Genomic DNA, 21,073 nt, shown 5'->3' on the forward strand with positions numbered 1-21,073 from the left:
ATCCGGGTGATTCCGGATCTCCCCTCCTTCCGCCGCGCCCTCAAGACCTGGCTGTTTCAGCAGGCAGGACTGGCCTAGGGGTAATTTTAAATTGGTTTTAATTAAATTTTAGTAGTGCGGCCGATTCGAATATTTATTTTTAATTTATCTTAGATTTGTATTTTGTGTAATTGTTTTAACTGGCTGTAAGCCGCCCTGAATCCTCCGGGAGAAGGGCGGGGTATAAATGAAATAAATCCTAAATCCAAGCTTCAGAAATATCAGTCCCTCAAAACTATATACATATACATTTCCATGTCAGTCACATTTGGTCTAGTTTCTCCTTTTTGTATTTCACAGCTCAACGTAAGAGTTCTTTTCACAAATTCATGCTTAACTTTAGAGAATAAATGTTATTTGTTACAATGTAAATGTAATAGTGACATATAGGTAATCCTTGACATACAACAGTACATTTAGTGACCATTCAAAGATACAACGGAAATGAAAAAAGTGACTTATGACTGTTTTTTTCACACTTACAACCTTTGCAGGATCCCCATGATCACATAGTCAACATTCGGATGCTTGACAACTGGTTCATATTTATGACAGTTGCTGTTTTCCCAAGGTCATGTGATCATCTTTTGCGACCTTCTGACAAGCAAAGTTAATGGGGAAGTCAGATTCCCTTAACAACCGTGTTACTAACTTATTGACTGCAGTGATTCACTTAACAACTGTGGCAAGAAAAGTCATAAAATGGGGCAGAACTCGTTTAACAAATGTCTCACTTAACAACAGAAATTTTGGGCTCATTTGTGGTCATAAGTCAAGGACTACCTGTAGTTTCTGCAGAGGGGACTCATTTCTTTTACTCAACAATATCTTTAATTAAGCAGTGCCCTGGGAAACATCTATGATAGCCTTAGTGTTTAGATGGTACATTGATGCTCTCAAGGCAATTGATCCATAGTTAGATGTCCTTTATGTGACATGTCTTCCTCCCTTCCTCTCTCCAAGGCTTTGTTTGTCAGGATCCAGGTCAGCGGTTAAATCGGACATCTTATTACTCCTCTGAGACAAGGAGAAATCCATACCAAAAAACTCAAGTAAGGAGAGAAAAGTTAAAACAATGCTCCTTTGCTGTCATTATTAAATAATGAATTATATTTGCTCGATGACCTCTCTATACTTTTTCTCCTCTGACTATTTTCCTTTCTACTTTTAAACTGTTCTGTAAAATAGAATTTCTCTTTTCTTAAAACTTTAGTCATGCATAGTTTCTGCACTATTGGGAAGTAAAGTGCTCTCTAGAAGTCCTTTGTGCATCTGGGAGGGTATTGTTACTTCTTTATTTGGTGCTCTTAATATTTATGACATTTAAGAGGGAGGGAAGAAGAGTCAAGGTAAGCAGAGAAGTAACACACTGTGTAGCAGAGTTGGTCACATGGGCTTGGGTTTAATAGAGGCCTGGATTCAATTTTGTGTGGGAGGGGTGGCAGGGGAGAGTCTTAATCGAATGTGTCCCAGTGGGAAATAGAGGGCACAGAATTTTTGTAAAGAAACTCCCCTTATCCCTAGTGAGTCTTGATTTCTACTGTGTTTCATACTATGTAAAATGATACTAGCACCATAATTGCTGCCATCTACTGTCTGCTTGTTTAGCGCTGCAAGGCAGTGTGAAGTCTTTTATGTTTCCCAAAGTCTGAACATAATTTGTGATTTAAATTAAATTGCCTTTTGTTAATTTCTGAGGGTTTCAAATGTTTCCAAATACTATTTGTAACCCAGAATTTACTGTTAGCTATCATATGAACCTGTAAAAGAAAGTAGTGTTATTTATTACATACATTATACATTACATTTATTATGTGTGCTAAATAGGCCCTCTCTGAGCAGTTTACAATCCATTAAAATTAAACAATGCAATTCTCAACAATTAAAATACACAAAAAAACTTGATAATTAAAGTCTAATGAGATTAAAACTATAGAAATACCAGCAGGAGCATAGAAGTTAAAATTAATCTTGATTTATTAAAATGTCTGGGAGAATCCTTTTGCCTGGTGCTGAAAAAAGTAATACAGTCAATGCTAGTTATACTGTATGGAGGGCTAATACTGAAAAAAAAAAGCCTCCAGGTAGCCCCTCGGTATTTATTTATGCATTCATTTATTTGCCCACTTACTTTTGATTAATTCCATACTATGAAGTCAGTATCGACTCTTAGCAATTACATAGGTGGATTTTCTCCATGACCATCTGTCCCTAACCTCATCCTTCAAGTCTTCCATCCATTGCACTTTAACTGAGTCAATCCAACTTGCTGTTGATCGTTGTTTTTCCTTCCACCTTTCCCGGCATTAGAACCCTCTCCAGAAAAACTGGCTAACTTATTTGATTTATAGATTGCTTGATTCTGCAACTCTGGGTGCATAGATAAGGCAGTGTAAAACAATGAAATAGAAATAACCAGAAAGGAAAAAAATAAAATCCAATAAACAATTAATTCTATAAGGAACCCGCCACCATCCTAGCTCAAGGCCTGGAAGAAAAATCAAGGATTAAGTCATACTTATCTCAGGGAGAGTGTTTTTCTAGAGGACTGGCTCCATGACACAGAAGGCTTGCTATGGGGAATACTCAAAGCCTTCAAAATTGAGTTTGAGGTATGAAAAGATATGCAAACAGATTTCTCAGTACAGTGCTCCCAAACTATCAAAATCCTAATAAGTTAATACCAGATCCTAAAAGCAAATAAAAGTTGTATTAAACTGGTTGTAATGCAGCAGTCTTCTGCAATATTGTTTATATAATTGATGTTTCTTTAGACCATCTTCATGGAAACCTCATGAATACCTCATTACAGGATAGTTCCAAGGCATGGATTATTGCAGAATAGCCATCGTAAATTGGCATAAGGTACATCACTCCATAGAGGACAACTGTGCATTTAATGACAAAGATGGATATAGACGCCCTCCCAACTAAAACTCGATCCTTTAGGAGGAAAGCAATCCATCTCAGAACTCTCCCGAGCAGGCACATCATCCATTACAAGCACTTCTGTCTTCTCTAGATGGAGCTTCAGTTTTTTTGTCCTCATCCAGTCCAAGCACTGATTCCACATTTCCACTATTTTTCCTGGCATTTATAAAAGCAAGAAAGAGGTCTGTATGTTGTCAGCATACTGATGATACCACTTCAGATTTCAGAATGACCTCAATCAGCAGCCTTATAATACGTCAAATACAATCGGGAATAGAATATAATACTGAAAAATCCAATAAATATAAATGCTGTTGGACTGAGCAATAGTCCCCCAGCATTACTTTTTGGAGATAGCCTCCAGGTAAAACTGGAAACAATGCAGAGCTGTTCAAGTCAAATCTAACTTGGACAGATTCTCCCCAAAGTTATCTAGGAGGAGAAAAATTACCTCTTCACCTTCATTATCACCACAGAGTAGGTTCAATAATGAACTCTTCTTAGCACTCAATCAGATATAGGATGAGTTTTCCTCCACTTGCATTCCAGATGTTTTCCAGCTCATTTTATTATCTTCAGGTGCCTGCATACCACATTTTTGAAGGGCATCTGCACAGTGACAAAGGGTGCTCAGCAGCAATTGTGAAAACTGCCTGGTTCATTTATTTGATAGTCTCACCTGGGTTCTAACCTCAAAGCACCCAGATAAATGCCAGGAAAACTTTCAAAACCTTCTGGAATCTGTTGTTCTTTGCAGATGGACCTTCCTAATGGGTCTCCAACTACGCAGAAAGGAATATTTATCTGAAGTCTGAATCTCAACAAGAAGTGGTCAAACTCTGACAAAAATAAATTCTTCAGCTTCAGATTCCAATGCTTGTGACCAATAAGAAAACAAACAAACAAAAAGCAAATGGATTGAGAATGAGGGAACAGTGTAACGGTGGTACTTTGGGACTTGTTGAGGTTTGAACCATATACCGTACCGACAAAATTAGGGGATCCTAGTAGTAAAATCTTCAGAACCGTGGGTTAGGTCCTAGTGGGAATACGACCCATCGACTTATCTACTATATAGTAGTCTTATGTAAATAGAGGAATCACGGGTCGTAGTCTTTTTCGTTGTTATATTGGTATTAAAATGGACAGGAAGACTGGAAAGAAAAAAGGAATTTCAGTAAGCATCTGTTTACTGTATTTGATCCTCTGGTTTGTTCAAGAATCATCTCACAAATCTCCAAGCCATGCAGCTATATAAGCCAAGTGCTTCTCTCAATCGAATCATAGATGAGAAAGATCTTATTCATTTATCAGCCTGACATTTAAAAATAGTGCCAACATCCCAGAGGGCAAACTAGTATAGTTAGTTGTCTGGAATGAAAGAAGAACCAGAAGAGGAGAGGCACGAAATGCCTGATCTCTTCTCTCCTTACCTAGCAGTGATGTATTTTGCTTTACTTATTACTCCTTTGCCCTTCCCTGCTAATATGACAAGAGTCTCAGGCAAACACACTAAAATAAAGAGGGGGGAGGGGATTCCGTCCATGAAATGGCCTTGTGTCCAAGGGATGCTCCTCTTTTACCATCTTACACCTATGGGGAACTTTGAATCTGGTGTCACATGCTTTGTATATTTGGGTTCTGTATTTCTTGAATGAAATATTTAAGATGTAAATTGGAGGATGAAGCAAAAATGGGGTACATTTTTATGTACATCAGAAATGAATTCTAATTTAGAAAATTGGTAATTTTGAAAGAGAACATGAAATCTTTATTCTTTTTTATTTTATAGCGCCCTGTCTCTGCACAGTCTCGATCATCAAATGCCAAATTGGTAAATATTGGGCTCTATATTGCTTCATTCATCATTTAGAAATTTAATCAGTGTACTTTGCATTTTTAAAGAAATATTTTTGCAGTAATCTTTAAAGTGATGCAAATAGTTGTGGTAAAGAGGCTAATGGACAAGAATCAAAATGTTTTTCTAATGGCAACATGTCCAAGACTGTGATTAATTATGGAAATATGACATTTCTTTGGAAATAGTCTTTGTGTGAAAGATAATTCTAGATTCTAGATGAACCTAGTTTCTACAATTTTGTTAAATATAGGAATATGGACAGTGTATACAACAATTCCTATAAAAGATTTTTATATCCTGTATTTTCTTTTCATTTTCTGTTGTTAGATTCTGTCACTACTTTGAATGTGTCTGTTTGTCTGTCCTCCTTTAATACTTCTTCTATGAGTGCTACTTACGCTTGATAAATCCTGTTTTGAGATTAAACAAGATTATGCACAAGTATGGTAGTACTTATACCACTTTAGGAGCCAGATTACCAATATTCCTGAAACACAGAAAAATGCTTATGTAAAAAGAAAATCGGTGCAATGCTGAGAACACAAACCTGAAGATAATAAGAAAAGAAATATTATCTTGAAGACAATTTAGTACTGTAGTGGCAGTGGCATAAACATAAAGGACACAGCAAACATTCAAGAATCTAAGGCAAACTAAAGCACAGCAACCATTCAAGAATCCAAGGAAAACTAAAACACTAGGAATCCAATAATCCAAGCCTATCTTTCCCAAGAGGAAAAAAACTATCAATCATCTTTCATTTTTCTTTTAAAAGAAGAAGAAATCCATATTTGAACTAGCTGCATGGGTTATATTGTTTGTTGTATTAATGAGAAGGCGCTCTAAACTAAATGGACCTTGGAATTAATCTGGCAAGCTCCTTTATGTTAAGTCCTATAAGGAAAAGAAAAAAGAAAAGAAAAGAAAAGAAAAAGAAATACAATTATAATTTACAGTATATAACAATAGTTTGCCCAAAGATAACAGATCAAGTATTGAAAACTTTGATAATTCTCTTTCCAGAAGGATTAACAAGTATACCATATTACTTAATTGAATCTTACTCTTTATTCGATTTCTGACAGATGCATTTTTTCTAATAGTTCTGGAAATAACTGCTTTTGGGAACCAACAGGAAATAAGAGGAAGGGCAACTGTCACATCTCAGAATGACAGTTGTGCCTCATTAATAGGAACATAGTTTGGAACAGTGGTTCTTCTCAAGATACTTGCAACAACAAGTTCTTTTTTACTTCCCCTGTTCTAATCTGAGGATTGGACAGTGTTTTCAATGCCCCAGTTCCTAAGCAAAGAAAAGGAATGTTCCAGTGAATGCAGCTCATGTTCCTGCCAGATTGTAAGGGTAGGAAAACTACTCCTCACTCTTGCAATAGAGACTGTTAAGTGCCACACTGGGAACCTGTCTGTGTACTGTGCACGTTGTGGCTGAAAACAATATTAAATGTTTCTGGTTGGCTACAACTATTTTCTCAATACGTTGGAAGTGGTCAGGTACAAAACAGTACATTTCATGCATTTCAGGAGGAAAAGATGAACTGATTCCTGGAGATACGAGAATGCATTGGATAATAGGAGACACATAAGAAGCAAATTTATCAGGCTCTTCTCATGACTTGTTTGGTTATTATGGCCAAGCTCAATCGCAGAATTGTATAAAATATATATAAGATAATTTTTGTGTATATATATAATGTGCACTTTGGATTTTTTTTTTTGTATTGTGAATCCCTTCAGTGCAAATGCAAAATAAAATATATTTCCAAGATGTTTCTGAAATGAAAGTGTTTAATAAAGATTATAAATTAGCCAATGACAGGGCTTGTAAGATGAGCTACAGTATATCAAGTATATGTATATCAGTGTATCAAGAGTTTTCCGTCAATTTCATTGTTGATTCTTAACAAACATTTCCCCCTAAGGGATCAGATCTATGAGAGGGTGGTGTCCTAGATTCATGACTCATGCTGGATGGGTAGTTGAAGGCCATGGCCATGTGTACCTTTGCTTAGCTCTGATTAATGCTCCAGTTGTTGCACTTTCCTGAATTTGGAGGAGTTACTTATAGCCTTGTTATCTCAGTTTAGATTTCTATAATACACTGTACATAGGACTGCCTTTGAAACCCACCCAGAACCTGCAATTGGTTCAAATGTAGTGGTCTACATGTTAACCAACCAGTATTGTTATTATCATATTATGTTATTGTGTACGCTCTGTGTTGGTTACCAAAGGATTTCTGGGTGTTAATCAAAGTTAATCAAATCTTGACTTAATGAGTCAGTGCCAAGGAATCTGCAAGATTGGTTGCTCCAACCTAAGTCTCCACCTCAGGAGATCCTTCTGAGAGAAGCTGTTGGTGGTGCCTGATTTTTTGAGATGACAAGGGCTAAGGACAGAAAGTGCTGTTTCTCCAACATAGAAAAAATTTGGATCATGGATCAGACTCCACCAGAAATTAAATTTACTCTCTTGGTGACAGTTCTTTGGAGTTTGGGAACGTTTAACTTTTCTAGAAGATCTTCTTAGAATGCTTGCTCATTGCTGACATTTCTTCTATTTATTGTGTGTTGTAATTATTATTATTTGGTTTTTCATTTTTAATTGATCTTTTATTGTATATTATGTTGTTTAGAACTGGGTTCCTTTAGGAGTTTATTGTCTCCAAAATCATTGATTCTAGTATTAGAGAATCAAGTGAGAACTGAGAATGTTGGCCATAGGCAAAGTTACAAGAAATATGTTTAATGCCTTGCCTATGGAGTCAGAAATCATCAGTGCTGGCTCTTGCTTTGGGGTGTGTATCAAACACTGAGAATATAAAGTTTGGCTTTGGTTTCTAATGGGGCGTGGAGGCAAGGAGTATGAAACCTGGCATTTGTGCCTTTGGATCCTTCTGACTTTCACATAATTCCTGGCTTCAGTGCCTGGCAAGTGTTGTTCTTATTACTCTTTGTTAGCCAAATGCTTTTGGCATTTGAAATCTATTTAAATAACTGGAATAAAATCAGGAGGAAAAAAAGGCCAAAACTGACTTCTTACTGTGATCCCACAGCGTTCCCGGCCCCTCTCTGCCAGCGATGCTGAGATGAAAAACCTTATTCCTTCTGCAAAAGAGAAAGTTGCAGGAAGGCATGTTGGCTCCATGCTGGGCCTCTCCATGGAAGAGGTAAAACAAATCATTTATTTAATTATCAGATTTCTACTGTTAAGACCCAAAAACTCCATTAAATACTCTGGGCAACGTCCAATGTTAAAAACAGATTCAAAACAATATAAAAAATTAAAAAGAATGTTAATTGTTCAGAGAGAGCAATAAAACATAACCTGGACAAAAAAGTTTCCCATTAGAAGAATCCAAAACATGAGACAGTTTGTAAGACATGTTTAAATGAGGCCAGGGCAGAGACTCTACAAATCTTCTGTGTGCCCTTGTGTGCATATGCGCACATGCACTTTTTCACAAGGCAGATGTTGCAACAAGAAGACCTGAGTCTTGGGTCCTATAAAACAAATGTCGACTCTGTACGATCAGGCAGCATTGGGAGAAATTGCAGGAGACAGATAATCTCTTCGAGAGCATCAAGACCTACGGGACCCACATGTCAGAAATTACCAACATTTCCAATACCAACATTCACTGGAACCTACTACAGAGAAAAGAGAACCACATGCCCTCACTCCTAATCCCCATAGCCAATCCAGAAGAAATACCATGATTAGTGGCATTGAATGCCACCAAGAAATGGGGAAAAAAGGACAATTGCACCACAGCATCCCATCTCTTCCAGAAGTCATTGACAAGTATGATCAGTGAGTGTATGTAAGTACTGTGACCAATTAGATAGAAATTGTCCAGTACTGTTGGGTCCAGCAGTGGCTGTTTGAAAAAAGAGCATATTGTATTCAGTCATTGCATATAAGTGTTTGTAAAAGGGAAAGGAGAATAATACTTTTTGGTTGATGTGTTTGATAACTAGATATCTTTGTCAGACTGACATCTTGGAAGTAGAGTGGACAGCAAATGTCAAAAGAACAAAGTATCTACACTCTACATTGGAAGTGTTAAAATTGGGTGCTATAACTAAGTGGTTGTTTATTTACAAGTGTTACATTTATACACTTTGGCATGTGCTGAGGAATCTCAGCTTTCTGTGAAATGAGATTCTTTCCTGAGCTTAATATTTTTTTGCCCTGGTGACTTCTAGCCTTCCTTCTGATTTTAGATAAAAGTGTTGCGCCGAGTGAAGGATGAATATGACAGAAGAGGGGGGTTCATTCGTGTATTCCCTACACCATTAACTTGGGATATTTATGGGTAAGAAAAACTTAAGAAATCAATTCTGTTTTCTTGGACTTTGTAGAATACATTTAGGAAGTAATAGATATAAATGCTGTTTTTTCCTATTTTTCCGTTGTTTTCCATATTTCAAAAGCATTGTAGAATAAAAGCTTACTTATTGTATCTTTCTCTATGATCAATATTTTCCATTAGTTGATACTATGACATCCTTGTTTGGGTATTCCTCCTTCCAAACTTACAATGTAGGCTTTTTTTCCCTTCTTGTTTTTTATAATAACTTTTGATATTTTCTTCTGTTCCAATACTTTTCTTTTTCATGGTGAAATTTAACTCTCTTACTCTTGGTTTCTTAGGCCTTTTCTGGAACATAAGACAACAATGAATTATATGCTGGCGACTCGTCTTTTCCAAGAAAGGTAGGAAAATTGTTATAGTGTTAACATGTACAGTGAGGCACTTTTTGTAGGAGATGCAGCGTGGTGGCAGTAATTCTTTGAAATACATGCATAGCTCAGTAGGTTCACATCTTCTGATCTTGCACTACTTCTTTGAATTTTTGTATGCTCTGGTTGGTGTCAACTTTGATGCTGGTGATGATAAAACTTTGTTAAAATTAATTAAAAATTGAAGGGATGGTTTTCAGGGCACTAGCCAGTCCCACAGCTGCATGCTTCTTTGGGCTCCCCATGTGAGGCCCCGGAGGTATATTTTAACTCCTTTTTGTAAGCCTAGGAGAATGGGGGCCTGTCTTGCCTGGGGGAGGAGAGAATATTCCACAGGGCGTGTGGAACAGCATAGATCTTGGACTCCACCAGTTGAAGTTCTGATGAGGTCTGCAACATACTTTTCCTGCCTGCCTGGGTGGGATGGGTTGGTGTAATGGGATGAAGATAGTTCCATAGGGGTTTTTTTATATCTCAGTTCCTTTTTATTTTTTCACTTCTTAGTAACTTCTTTTCTACACCATTGTAGGGTGTGTGTGTATCCTAGTCATTCTGTGTATCAGTGCAGCCAGAATTTGAAACCATTCCAGGCAATAAGAGTTACAACACTGTAATATTAAAGTATGTTATATTTAGCATTGCATAGCAATTGCAGTTATCAAAAGAAAGCCATGGTAGCAGCCTGGGAAAAACTGGGATATTGAAGGAAAATAACATTGGGATGTAGGATGTGGATTTCACTGTGTGCCATGTGGTTCAGAAATTATATCAGTAAAGTAAATTATGTAAATTGAATCAAACTGAAATAGTAAAAAGTGCTAGAAAATATGACAAATGATAGTGAACATAGAGAAGGAGTGTTTATAAAGTATAGTACTGAAACTGTATGACAGGAAGATTTAAATTGTTGATGACTACTTATAAGCTGAGGAAGACAGAATAATTAATATGTAAATAAGAGGAAGACAATCCCAAGAACATAAGAATTGACTTTCTGAAGTAGAATAAAGTCTTTTAAATCTACAATTTTTCCCAACAGTTCTCTGTCCAGATGCCTCAACAGCTTTACAACTGTCTTCTACTGTTCCGTTAATTTGTTTAGTTCAGTGGCATTTTATTTGGACTCTTTATTATGTACAACATTTAGGTATCACCAAATAATCCGGCTATTATTGAAGTCAGAAGTCACGTCTGACTTCAAATCAGTTCAGTGAAATAGAACCACTCTAATTAAGATCTTCTGTTAATCTACCAATTTTTAAAACATTTTTTCTTTAATTTTTACAGACCTGCATTAGATCTGTCATTTTATCCAATAATTACTAGTTTTTTTGGAATCCTTATTAATGACCTTTAACACGGTGTTTAAATTTATGCATACATAAACTGGGATTAGATTGAATCTGGAGACTGCTAAACCTAAGTCCTATAAATTGAAGCTTTAGTATATAAACCTTTTAGTGTTCTTCAATTACAACAACTCCTTAGAATTCCTACCAGCAAGGCTATGGTCTATGCAGGCTGGAAATTTTTAAGAGTTGTAGTCCATACACTAGATTGGAAAAAGCTGACATATGTAAATATGTTTTCCAATATGAAAATTGGAAATGATCAAATATAAAAATATATAACTTTTTACATAATACAGTATATATTTGAACTATTTCTAAATTTCCTAGGCTGTATGCAAGTATTCTGCATCTAGAAATATTTGTACATTAGAATAGTTCCATCTGAAAACTTCTTTTGATATATTATTTTTCTTAGAAACTAGTCTGATATAATTTTTGAGCCATATCTCCCATTGCTGAGATGGGAGTTCAATTTTTGTTTTATACCATTATTATATAAACAGTACTAATAATATAATCCATAATGACATAATTATATAATTGGCAATCTATTGTTACAAAGATTACACTATTTCTTTCCTTCCTTCCTTCCTTCCTTCCTTCCTTCCTTCCTTCCTTCCTTCCTTCCTTCCTTCCTTCCTTCCTTCCTTCCATCCATCCATCCATCCATCCATCCAAGATTCTTTTAATTAGAAGTATCAGGCATTGAATCCAACCTTGCCCATTGTATACTATTCTATGGAGCTGCATGTTCACCAGCTGATTACATATGATATGGCTTCATTGAGAATACCATGTCCTACAGTTGCTGTTTGCTGAACTTTTGAGGGAATATATTTTAGGATGATTACCCATCAGTAGTCCTTCAGCTGATCCCAAGAATAAATCTTCCTACTCGCTGCTAGGATTAATATTAATTTTTAATGAAAACAAAATATTTCTAAAGGGGAAAATGACTGAGTGTGAGATGTATTTATTTATAGAAAATATATTTGGAAATGAGGTGGAACTAAGACATTTCAAACAAAAAATATTTGCAGTAAACATTTTCAAAATGTTTCAAATGTTTCAAATGCTTGCATGTCATACTCTTTAACAGACCAAGGTTGCTTCAGGGCACCACATCAAGCAATAAATGGTATAGAATTGTTTTGTGAATCTAAGGTAAAACTAATGCCAGTGGATCATGTCTTTTAAAACGGTTAACCTTATGGAATCATTATGTAACTTGTTTATGATATTGTCCCCCATCCCACTTCATCCTCAGCAGTAGTAAGCCAGGAACCAAGCAGTGCTCCAAAAACCATTAAATACCTAATTGCTGCTTTATTTTATTTTTTATTTTATTTTTGTTACCATAATGATTCTGCCAGGTAAAGATTTGACACTCAAGATAGTTGCTGGAGTATATGAATTTGGCTGTTGTGTACTGACTGTTGTGCTCACATGTACTGACTGTTGTACTCACATTGAAATTATTCAGCATATTAATAGAGGGCAGATCTATCAATGATTATGCATGTTGACAGTGGAAATGCAAGGGATATGTTTGTGAATCCTTGGGATGAAGAATGGGTAGGAATGTAAGAGCAGCTCTGCTATAACAAGGCACATCTTAGCTCAGCATTTTGTTTCTCACAGTGGTCTGTCAAAATTTTTAGGTACTCAAAGCAGGACATTTTCTCCCTGCAATAGTAGACTTGGGCATCATCATGAATCTACTGTGAGCTTTTGGTTTGTGCATTTGCTGCCATTTTTATTAAACAGTTTAGTTTTTCTAACAGTATTTTTATAGATTTATTGTGCTTTGAGATAAACCTGTCTTATAACTTACATAATCACTTCTATTTCTTTATAGGGGAAGTTCAAGGAAAGGGCCAGTTCCTAGACGAGCTCGGTAAGACTTGAACTGAGGCTTCTGATGTCATGCAAAGGACTCCATTATTTTATAAATAGGACTTCCTGAATATTTTAGCTCTGACAAGAATAGTACGTGAACTCTGGACCAGAACCTTCCCAAAATATGCTGTCAAAATGCAATTTTAAATGTGGCAGAGGAAAATGATTAAATACATGAGGTCTTAATTATATAACTTTTGTTTTCATCTTACCTACTGTACTTTTCACAAGCTATTTAAATATTTGTTTAGCTGCCAGCATTAAAAATGTGCTCCAATTGTAAGCAGGTCAGATTCGTATTTTAGTAATCTTTGGGTTGGTGATTTTCATTTGGATAAAGGGAGTAAATGCCCATTGGTAATATATGTAATACTCCTTCCTTGACTTAAATATTTGATCCATTTTGTCAACATATGGTTGATAACTGCTGACGAGGCTAAGGCAAGACAAGCATGACAATTTGTAGAATACTTGTAACTACCCCAGACACTTTTTGCTACTTCAACCCATTATTACTATACAACTTTGTAGTCAACTATTTGCTTTTTCACTCGAAGCAAGAATTCACTGCCAACACGATATTATGTAAAATAAGTAAACAGAATTAGATCAGGATAATATATGCTTGCTCTGTCAGTTTGCTTTAGAAAAGAGAGCAGCTTCCCACAAGAGGCTTTTAAGGAGAGATTCGACAGCCATTTGTCAGAAATAGTATAGGTCTCCTGTGTGAGCAGGGGGGTTGGACTAGATGATCTCCAGGGTCCCTTCCAACTCTGTTACTGTTAATTCAATTTCTACAATAATAGTTGCTAAATTTGACTAATATCAACTAGCTGACTTGTATTCACTCTGTAATGTTCATTTCTTGGGTTTCCTATGTAGGATTAGGAATAAATAGACCAGACTACATCCAGTTTGTGTCAATATTACATATATTCCATTGAATTAGCATTGCTTTTAGTTAATTTTGTATTGGATTTTATGCACAGTTCTACCTCATATTTGGCATTTGATACTCATGCATTAGTTTTAAGATAAACATGTGAACATATACATTTTGAAAAATAATTTTCTGAAGGGTTACCAGTGCTAATGCAGAAAATTCATATCAACACTAAAATTAGTTTATTTGGATTCTGAAATCATAACAAACCAAACCCATAATAACTCCCATCATCTAACACATGAAGCTATCTGGTGTTGACATGGGAGTAGAGAGGTCATTTAAATCCCTTTCAGACCATGGAATATTCTGGATGATTTTATTCCTTTTCTCTCAGCCATCCCACTTTCTAGGTCTGTTGTGAAGATAAAATTAGGGATGACTTGAATACAGTGCTCTAAATTCTTAAACAACAGGCAATTCTTGGGCAATTAATGATTTTTCAACCTTACCTACTTCACAGAGCAACTTTGAGCTTAAATGGCTGACCAGGATAAATATATGACCTTTACTCCCTACTGGGAATAGTGGAATAAATCTCATTGCTATGGATCTTAATCCCACATAGCCATATAAAGGCTAACTGGAACACTATAGAATATTATATATAAATCAGCTTTTCTGTTGTTCCAGCAGAATTTCTTAATTCTTGGCTATTGTCCTATTAATATAAAAGAATAGAAGGCAAGGGTTGCCAATTTTTTTTGGGAATCCTCATATGAATTTATATCTTACTTATATTGTGAAGAATAGAATAAAATATAGTAAATTATGGAAGAGATTATAATAGACAACTACTTGCATGTTTGATCATAATATAAACATTAATGCCTCCGAGCTCGAGTTTTCAGTAACATCCTTCTACTACTGTTGTGCCACCACAATTTCTCTAGTTTTATTTCAATTGTATTCACTTGTAGGGATTTCCAGGTAAGTTCCTACTATGAATTGTGGATGGATTTCCCGGGAACTGATAATTTTGAAAGTGGTCCACAAAACTGCTCCCCTCTTTGTTTTATCAGCCCAATAAGATTTAAGGAGGATGGCAGAATGCTACCTTAACATTTGGTTTTAAAAGGCGTTGATTTGCTTTTGGAATCCTTAATACATTTTGTTTCATTTTTCTTGAAAGCTGAGGTCTCACTTTTGATACACTCAGGTAACTTTGTTCAAACTGGTTTGGTGGCTTCAGAAGTGACAGTTTTACTGAGTCCTTTTTTTTCTAATATAGGCAAAAGTGGAAGATTATTTAGATGTCTTTGGACATTGGGACAAAAGCCATGAAGAATTTTCTCTGTTCCTATTTTTGCAGTTTAGCTCTTGCTGCTGAACTGGGCCTGGACATTGTGGATTGTAACGCTCAGCTTCATGCTGCTTTATACGAGCGGAAACTATTATCACTAGAGGTTCGAAAACAAAAGCGTCGTTTTGGCAAACTGAGACCAGGAAGATTGTCAAGATTGTCAGGTATATACATGTCCTGTTTATTTTCCTATAGTGTGGATATACAGGTTTAATGCAGCAAAACAGTATCTTATATGTGTAGATGCTATCTTTGGAATTTTAAAAAAAGTTCATATAGATTTCCCATTTGGCTTACCTAGTGCTCTTATATAATCCACTATTACCCATTTAGAGATGCAAGTACTGAGTGACATACATCAGAGCCTGTTTTTTTTCTTCAAAATTAGTTTGCTAAAATGTTGAGAATTGGAAATATACTGATTCTGACAGGTACATCACAATCAGCTGATTTTATCCTCAAGTCAGAAACAGAATGTGAAGAAGAGGAGGAAATAGAAGATGAAGAACTAGAAATATGCCAGGGTGAAACAGTCCGCTCTCTCAGAAATATGCCGGTGAAATTTAAGCCACAGTTGACAGAGATGGTGAAGCCCCCCCACCAAGTCAAATTACCAAAGGAACCTGAAGAGAAGCCTGTAAATGAAGGGCTGCCTCCTCAAGAGAAACTGGAACCGGTGCCAAAGAATGCTGATCCTCCATTTAATTTGCTGCAGATTCTGCAAGAGAACAGGAATCTAAGGTAAGAGAGTTCATGGGATTGATTTGGCTAAAAGACTTGGGATTCCTCCATTGTTTGTATTATATTGCTGGTTGCACTGGGGTATGTGGCAGTTGACACACAAAATAGCTGAGTTGTGATAGAACATCTCTAATACCTAAATATGGAATGTAATAGAAAATAGTGGTATAAGATGCATGGATGGCTGTCAGTGTTTTTGTCAGCAGTTTTCCTCTTTGAAAGCTACTAACTAGAACTTAAAGCAGGAAAAGGTAATCAGTAGCTTCTGAAATCCATTTTTTTCTATCTTCATAACCACCTCCAGCCATTATTACTGAAAATTAATAGCACAATTTCTCACTATTTTAAGGCATAAAACTCCCCAAATTATAGTAATAGTTCTAAATATTTAAAAAATAAAGCCATCTCAAATTCTCCAGACACTCAGGTCCAGTCCATTCATTGGTCCAACTATTGAAGCCCCCAGTTTCCCCAAACATTTCTTCTGACTTAAGGTAACTTTAAGTTTAGAACAAAGAACAGGTATGTTGTAAACAATTTTACTAGTGATTGTTCAGAGCCAGCTCCAGACTTGAAAGTGGTATCGAGATGGTGTGACCAGGAGATCCTTTACTACCAACTGAATGCCCTGGCACCTTTGATGGAACACTTGAGCATCCTCTGCCTTACTGTTTTGACAGGGGATTTACTTGGTACTGAATTCATGAGGTGTTGCCAGATTCTTTCTTACTAGGCAAGCTGTTGGACCAATGGTAGTAAATTTCTGGAAGGCATTGTCAAGCAGCTACTTAAAAAAAAATCTTACAAAACAATAACTGAGCTCCAAAAAGTGTTTGGGACCTAATTGTATTAGGGTCACAGCATTCCTTTGACTTCTAGTAAAGATTGATTGTGACCATGTGGGTCAAATGCTGCTGTCACTCACAGATAAGCAAGACAACTGAAGGAGCAGGAGGCTAGTAAGTGTGCTAGCTGCATAATGGCAGTGGTGGGCTGGTAAAGATTATACTGGTAGTGATTTACTGGCAGTGATGTAGTCCGTCACAGCAGGTGGTAATCAAGTAATGATGAGCATTGGGACTGAATGGTTGTGTTCCAGCTTCCTAGACCAGTGAGAAATCCACCTACACCAGGGGTGTCAAACTCGCAACGTCACGCCACATGTCGCGACATATTGCGACTTTTTTGCCATTGCCAGCAATGGGGTGGGCACGGTTTCGTTATGATGCATCCGGCCTGTGGGCCAGCAGTTTGGCACCCCTGACCTACACGAAGAAGCAATCAGTAGCCTGACTCAAGGACAGGCTAATCAAGAACCTGTTTGACTGAAATTTCTCCAAAATGGATCAGATGGAGATGAGGGACCTTTACTTCCCTGGCCTCCTGTGACTCTGAGCAATCAGAAATCAATTTGCCAGGTTCAAATACAACTAGTCTTTGTTGCCTGTGAGCTGCCAAGAGTTACACCACAAAGCAGTTCACTGCCTCTTAAGATGCTAGCTGCAGTTGCTGGTGAAACATTACACTATAGCAATTCAGCCTGAAAATTAATCGTTGCTTGTTGATACTGATTTATTGTTCTGGTAATTGACAGCTATCTGCCATTGCTCATTTCTGAAGCCTGTCTTGGGTTCTTACCTTCATGCACTGTTTAAATTTCCCAGGTGCATCTGGTCACTTTTGCAAGACAGTGTCGTAGTAATTTGATGTTTCTAAAATGTTCTGTATTTAGAGATGTTATATTTTTCTTGCAGCCATTTTCTCTAAAATTTAATATAATCTGCTTAATCAACTGTATATGAAGAAAGTTTATTTGTCCAGAACAGATTTTCATTCAAATGCATTTTACTTAGAAAAGGCTTTTCTTTCTCTAGGATTTAAAACTACTGTGACAACATTTCATACTATGTTGGCATCACTTTCTATTACTGTTGTAACTCTTTACTTTTGTCTCATTTGATTTGAAAAAACTATATCACAATTTAAATATAGATTTTGCTTGCTATTTTGGTATTCATTTCTAAGATAAGTGAACATCCAGAGTATTCAACAAACTTTTCTTGTTCAAAAGTTTTGACAGCTACCTTAAAATTGAAAAATAAAAATATTTCAGCTGACATATTATATGGAAAATATATCCTAATGTATAAGATCCTGGATAATCTTAACTCCCCCATGTGCTTTTATATATTTATCTTCCAAGTTGGATCCATATTTAACATTACTTGCAGTGTGTCACATAGAAATTGAAGGGATTTAAGTTAATAATCAGCAAGTTTTCATATTAATTTTAATGGAAATAAAGGATGACTGAGTATAGATCCAGCTTTTATGTATAGAAAACCGTTTCCTATCATCTGGTCTGGCAAAGTTGGAATCTCTTAATTTCAGGTTATAGGTTATAGAATTCTCACCTTATAATTTGGCATGTCTGTTCTCTGCAAAAATGAAAANAAATGGTGTGCTTGCCCAGTTCTTGTCAGGAAGGGACCCAGCTGTTCCTACTCAGCATTCCTGAATCATAGTCAGTATGAAGCTGATTCCTCCCAGCTAGGGCTGAGCAGAAATGCTGAACGTTTAACCATTTGCCATATTAAAACATCTTACCTTTCTCTGTAATTTAAAACAATTTGAATGCCTCTCTTTGATCCTGTCTAGTTTATGGATGTGCAGAACAAATAGAAGTGTGTTTGGAATCTGATAGAGATTGAGTTTAGCTGAATAGAGCATGGCTGAAGTGATAGCCAGTTTAGATTGCTGTATTTGTTTTGCATTTAGTTCCACATTACCTCTTCTTAAACGCTGTATATAACATCTCTGAATTGTTTTTCTGTTTTCCCCCAATCACAGAATCACCTTGGGTGTTTTATATAAAGTACTGGATTTAGAGCACTTAATGGGATTGCTCCACATTTCTAGTCTTTGTCATCTTAGCCCAAATGGAGACTTTGTGAAAACAGGCAGTGCATAGTGAGCAATTTAGCTCAAAGATTAGAAACCTTATGTCAGAAATAAAGAATAATCAGTTTGCTTCAGTGGAAAATGTTACCCCACTCTTTCCAAGTGGAAACTTAAAACTGGCTTTCTAAGAGCTACTTTGTCTGCTCTGCTGTGAAAAATAATATTTAGAGTAACAGTTCAGGCCAATCTAATACAATGCTAATGAGAGGTAAATTGTGAAATGTAATATTTGGCTATGAAGCAGTTCATTTACATGTTTAGTAGGGCATCTGGCCAAAAGTAAATCCAAACTGGAGACAGAATGTATTTGAAATCAAACACCATAGCAGGCAGCTTAAAATTTATTTTCCAGGGAGAGTATTTCTGGTGACAAAGTAGGAAGAAATGATGATGATGATGATGATGATGATGATGATGATGATGATGATGCAGTCATTAAAGTAAGATAGTATGACCAAAAGTAATGAATAATGGTGGCAAAAGTGTACCTAATCAAAATGACATGCAGAAATCTGCTGCCCTTCAGATATGTACTTTTTATCTGTAGTTAGTTCCAGCAATAATAGACATTAGCATTGTACATGCTTTAAAAAGATTTAGAACAGGGGTATCCAACTTTGGGAAGTTTAAGCCTTGTGGACCTCAAATCTCAGAATTCCCCCATCAGCCATGGCGAAGTCCACAAGTTTCCAATGTTGGACATTCCTGCTTTAGAAGGTTGTTTTAGAACTCGTGGGAGCATGTCTCCAGTCTAGTGTTCCACACAGTAGAAGAAAAGAGGCTGGTTTAATGAACTGACTAATTAAAGCAACTATGAAACTTAATGTGAAATTCAAAGCAGCTGTGTCTTTTCAGGCTCTCATGGAAGCCTGCAAAAAAGACAGGACTTGAATGAGCAGAAGGCAGGTACCATGCATACTCTAGAGCAGTTCTTCCAAGACACATTCAAAGCATGCCCAGCTTTGATGGGCAGTGTTAGAATACTTGAGATCACATATTCCATCCTTTTTGTCACACATTTTTCTTTACAGTGTGGCTTCTTTTAAACAAATGTAGATATACTTTTAATAAAATTGAATGTTTGGAATCTGTCTTCAGTTTTGTTTCTTCATGGCAGGAACTTGTGGTTCGTTTTTTGAAGCGAGCAGCCAGTAATCTTCAACAGTCGTTGAGGATGCTACTTCCAAGTCGGCGCCTGGCTCTCTATGACCGTAGGCGCATCTTAGCTCACCAGCTGGGTGAATTCATCATCTGCTATAACAGGGTGAGTATTGACTATGCTAGCACCAGCGCAATATTAATTTACAAGTTCTAGAAATTCATATTCGAATAGATCATTCTATTTTTTGCTTTAATGAATCTCATTGTATCCAATGTGCAAAGAAGAAAAAGCAGCAGCATAAGACATTCATTCTTCACCTTTTCAAATGTCTAGTGCAATGATGGAGTGATTTTTTAAAAATGTAATCTGCTAAGTTATTTATGAGAGACAACTAACTTCCGGAACTTGTACATTGTAATGTCAAATCTTCAATCCCGTTTCAAGTATTGCAGTGAAAGCAGAAGGTTCTTTATTTGAGATTTTGTTTTCCTTGCATTTTTGTAATTTGGCATAAATAGGCAATTCCAAAACGTGCAGACAGCCATTAGTAATTTGTGTGAATGTTAAATTGATTGTTTAGTTAACAAAATAATTCTCTGAAGTATCTGTTTCCTTTGTCAAACTAGTAATAGTTTCTGATATTTTTATTGCAACAACTTTGACAGTAACTTTCATTTATGTTTTTGAAATGCAAATATAGTTTTTTACTATATAATTTAACTATAAATACACATACACAATGGATCTGATGTTCAGATCCATTGCCCTTATAATGAAAGAAAATCATGAAAATTCTGAAACTATTGGTCAAGATGTCTCTAGTCATTTTGCTATTTTTTTTAAAACAAATTTTATTGGTTTTTTAGTTTTTAATACAAAGTGCTCAAGACACACCGTGGTGTTGGGGCAATCAAAAATTCAAAAACAAAACATAAGTGAGTAGCTCAATCAATACATCAAATATTCCCTCTCTATTTTCCTTAAATAGCTTATATATTTAAAGTAATCTATTTCTAATTTAAATTTCTATTAATCCTAAACCTGTTTTAAAGCTTTATGCAATTACAAAACCATAATCAAATTTAACTATAAATACACATATTATCAGTTAAAGTATCCCTTCCAAGTTTATCCTAGTTCTTTGACTTCATCATAAATCTTATTTATTCCTTCTTCC

The 21,073-nt window shown here is 36.1% G+C and overlaps 1 protein-coding gene across 1 annotated transcript in view; it reads left to right on the plus strand.

Moving 5' to 3' along the window:
* Positions 1–21,073, plus strand: part of TTLL5 (tubulin tyrosine ligase like 5) — a 127,498-nt gene that overhangs the window by 41,073 nt on the left and 65,352 nt on the right. Inside the window, exons 14-24 of the mRNA XM_029283790.1 lie at positions 1,003–1,091; positions 4,763–4,804; positions 7,905–8,018; positions 9,076–9,167; positions 9,506–9,568; positions 12,806–12,844; positions 15,102–15,256; positions 15,524–15,833; positions 16,380–16,525; positions 19,650–19,768; positions 19,912–20,058. Of these exons, the coding sequence (XP_029139623.1) occupies positions 1,003–1,091; positions 4,763–4,804; positions 7,905–8,018; positions 9,076–9,167; positions 9,506–9,568; positions 12,806–12,844; positions 15,102–15,256; positions 15,524–15,833; positions 16,380–16,525; positions 19,650–19,768; positions 19,912–20,058 (1,316 nt within the window). The remainder of the gene's footprint in view (positions 1–1,002; positions 1,092–4,762; positions 4,805–7,904; positions 8,019–9,075; positions 9,168–9,505; positions 9,569–12,805; positions 12,845–15,101; positions 15,257–15,523; positions 15,834–16,379; positions 16,526–19,649; positions 19,769–19,911; positions 20,059–21,073) is intronic.

Source organism: Protobothrops mucrosquamatus, unplaced genomic scaffold, assembly GCF_001527695.2.
Source record: "Protobothrops mucrosquamatus isolate PMUCROS unplaced genomic scaffold, P.Mucros_1.0 scaffold231, whole genome shotgun sequence".
NCBI lineage: Eukaryota > Metazoa > Chordata > Lepidosauria > Squamata > Viperidae > Protobothrops > Protobothrops mucrosquamatus.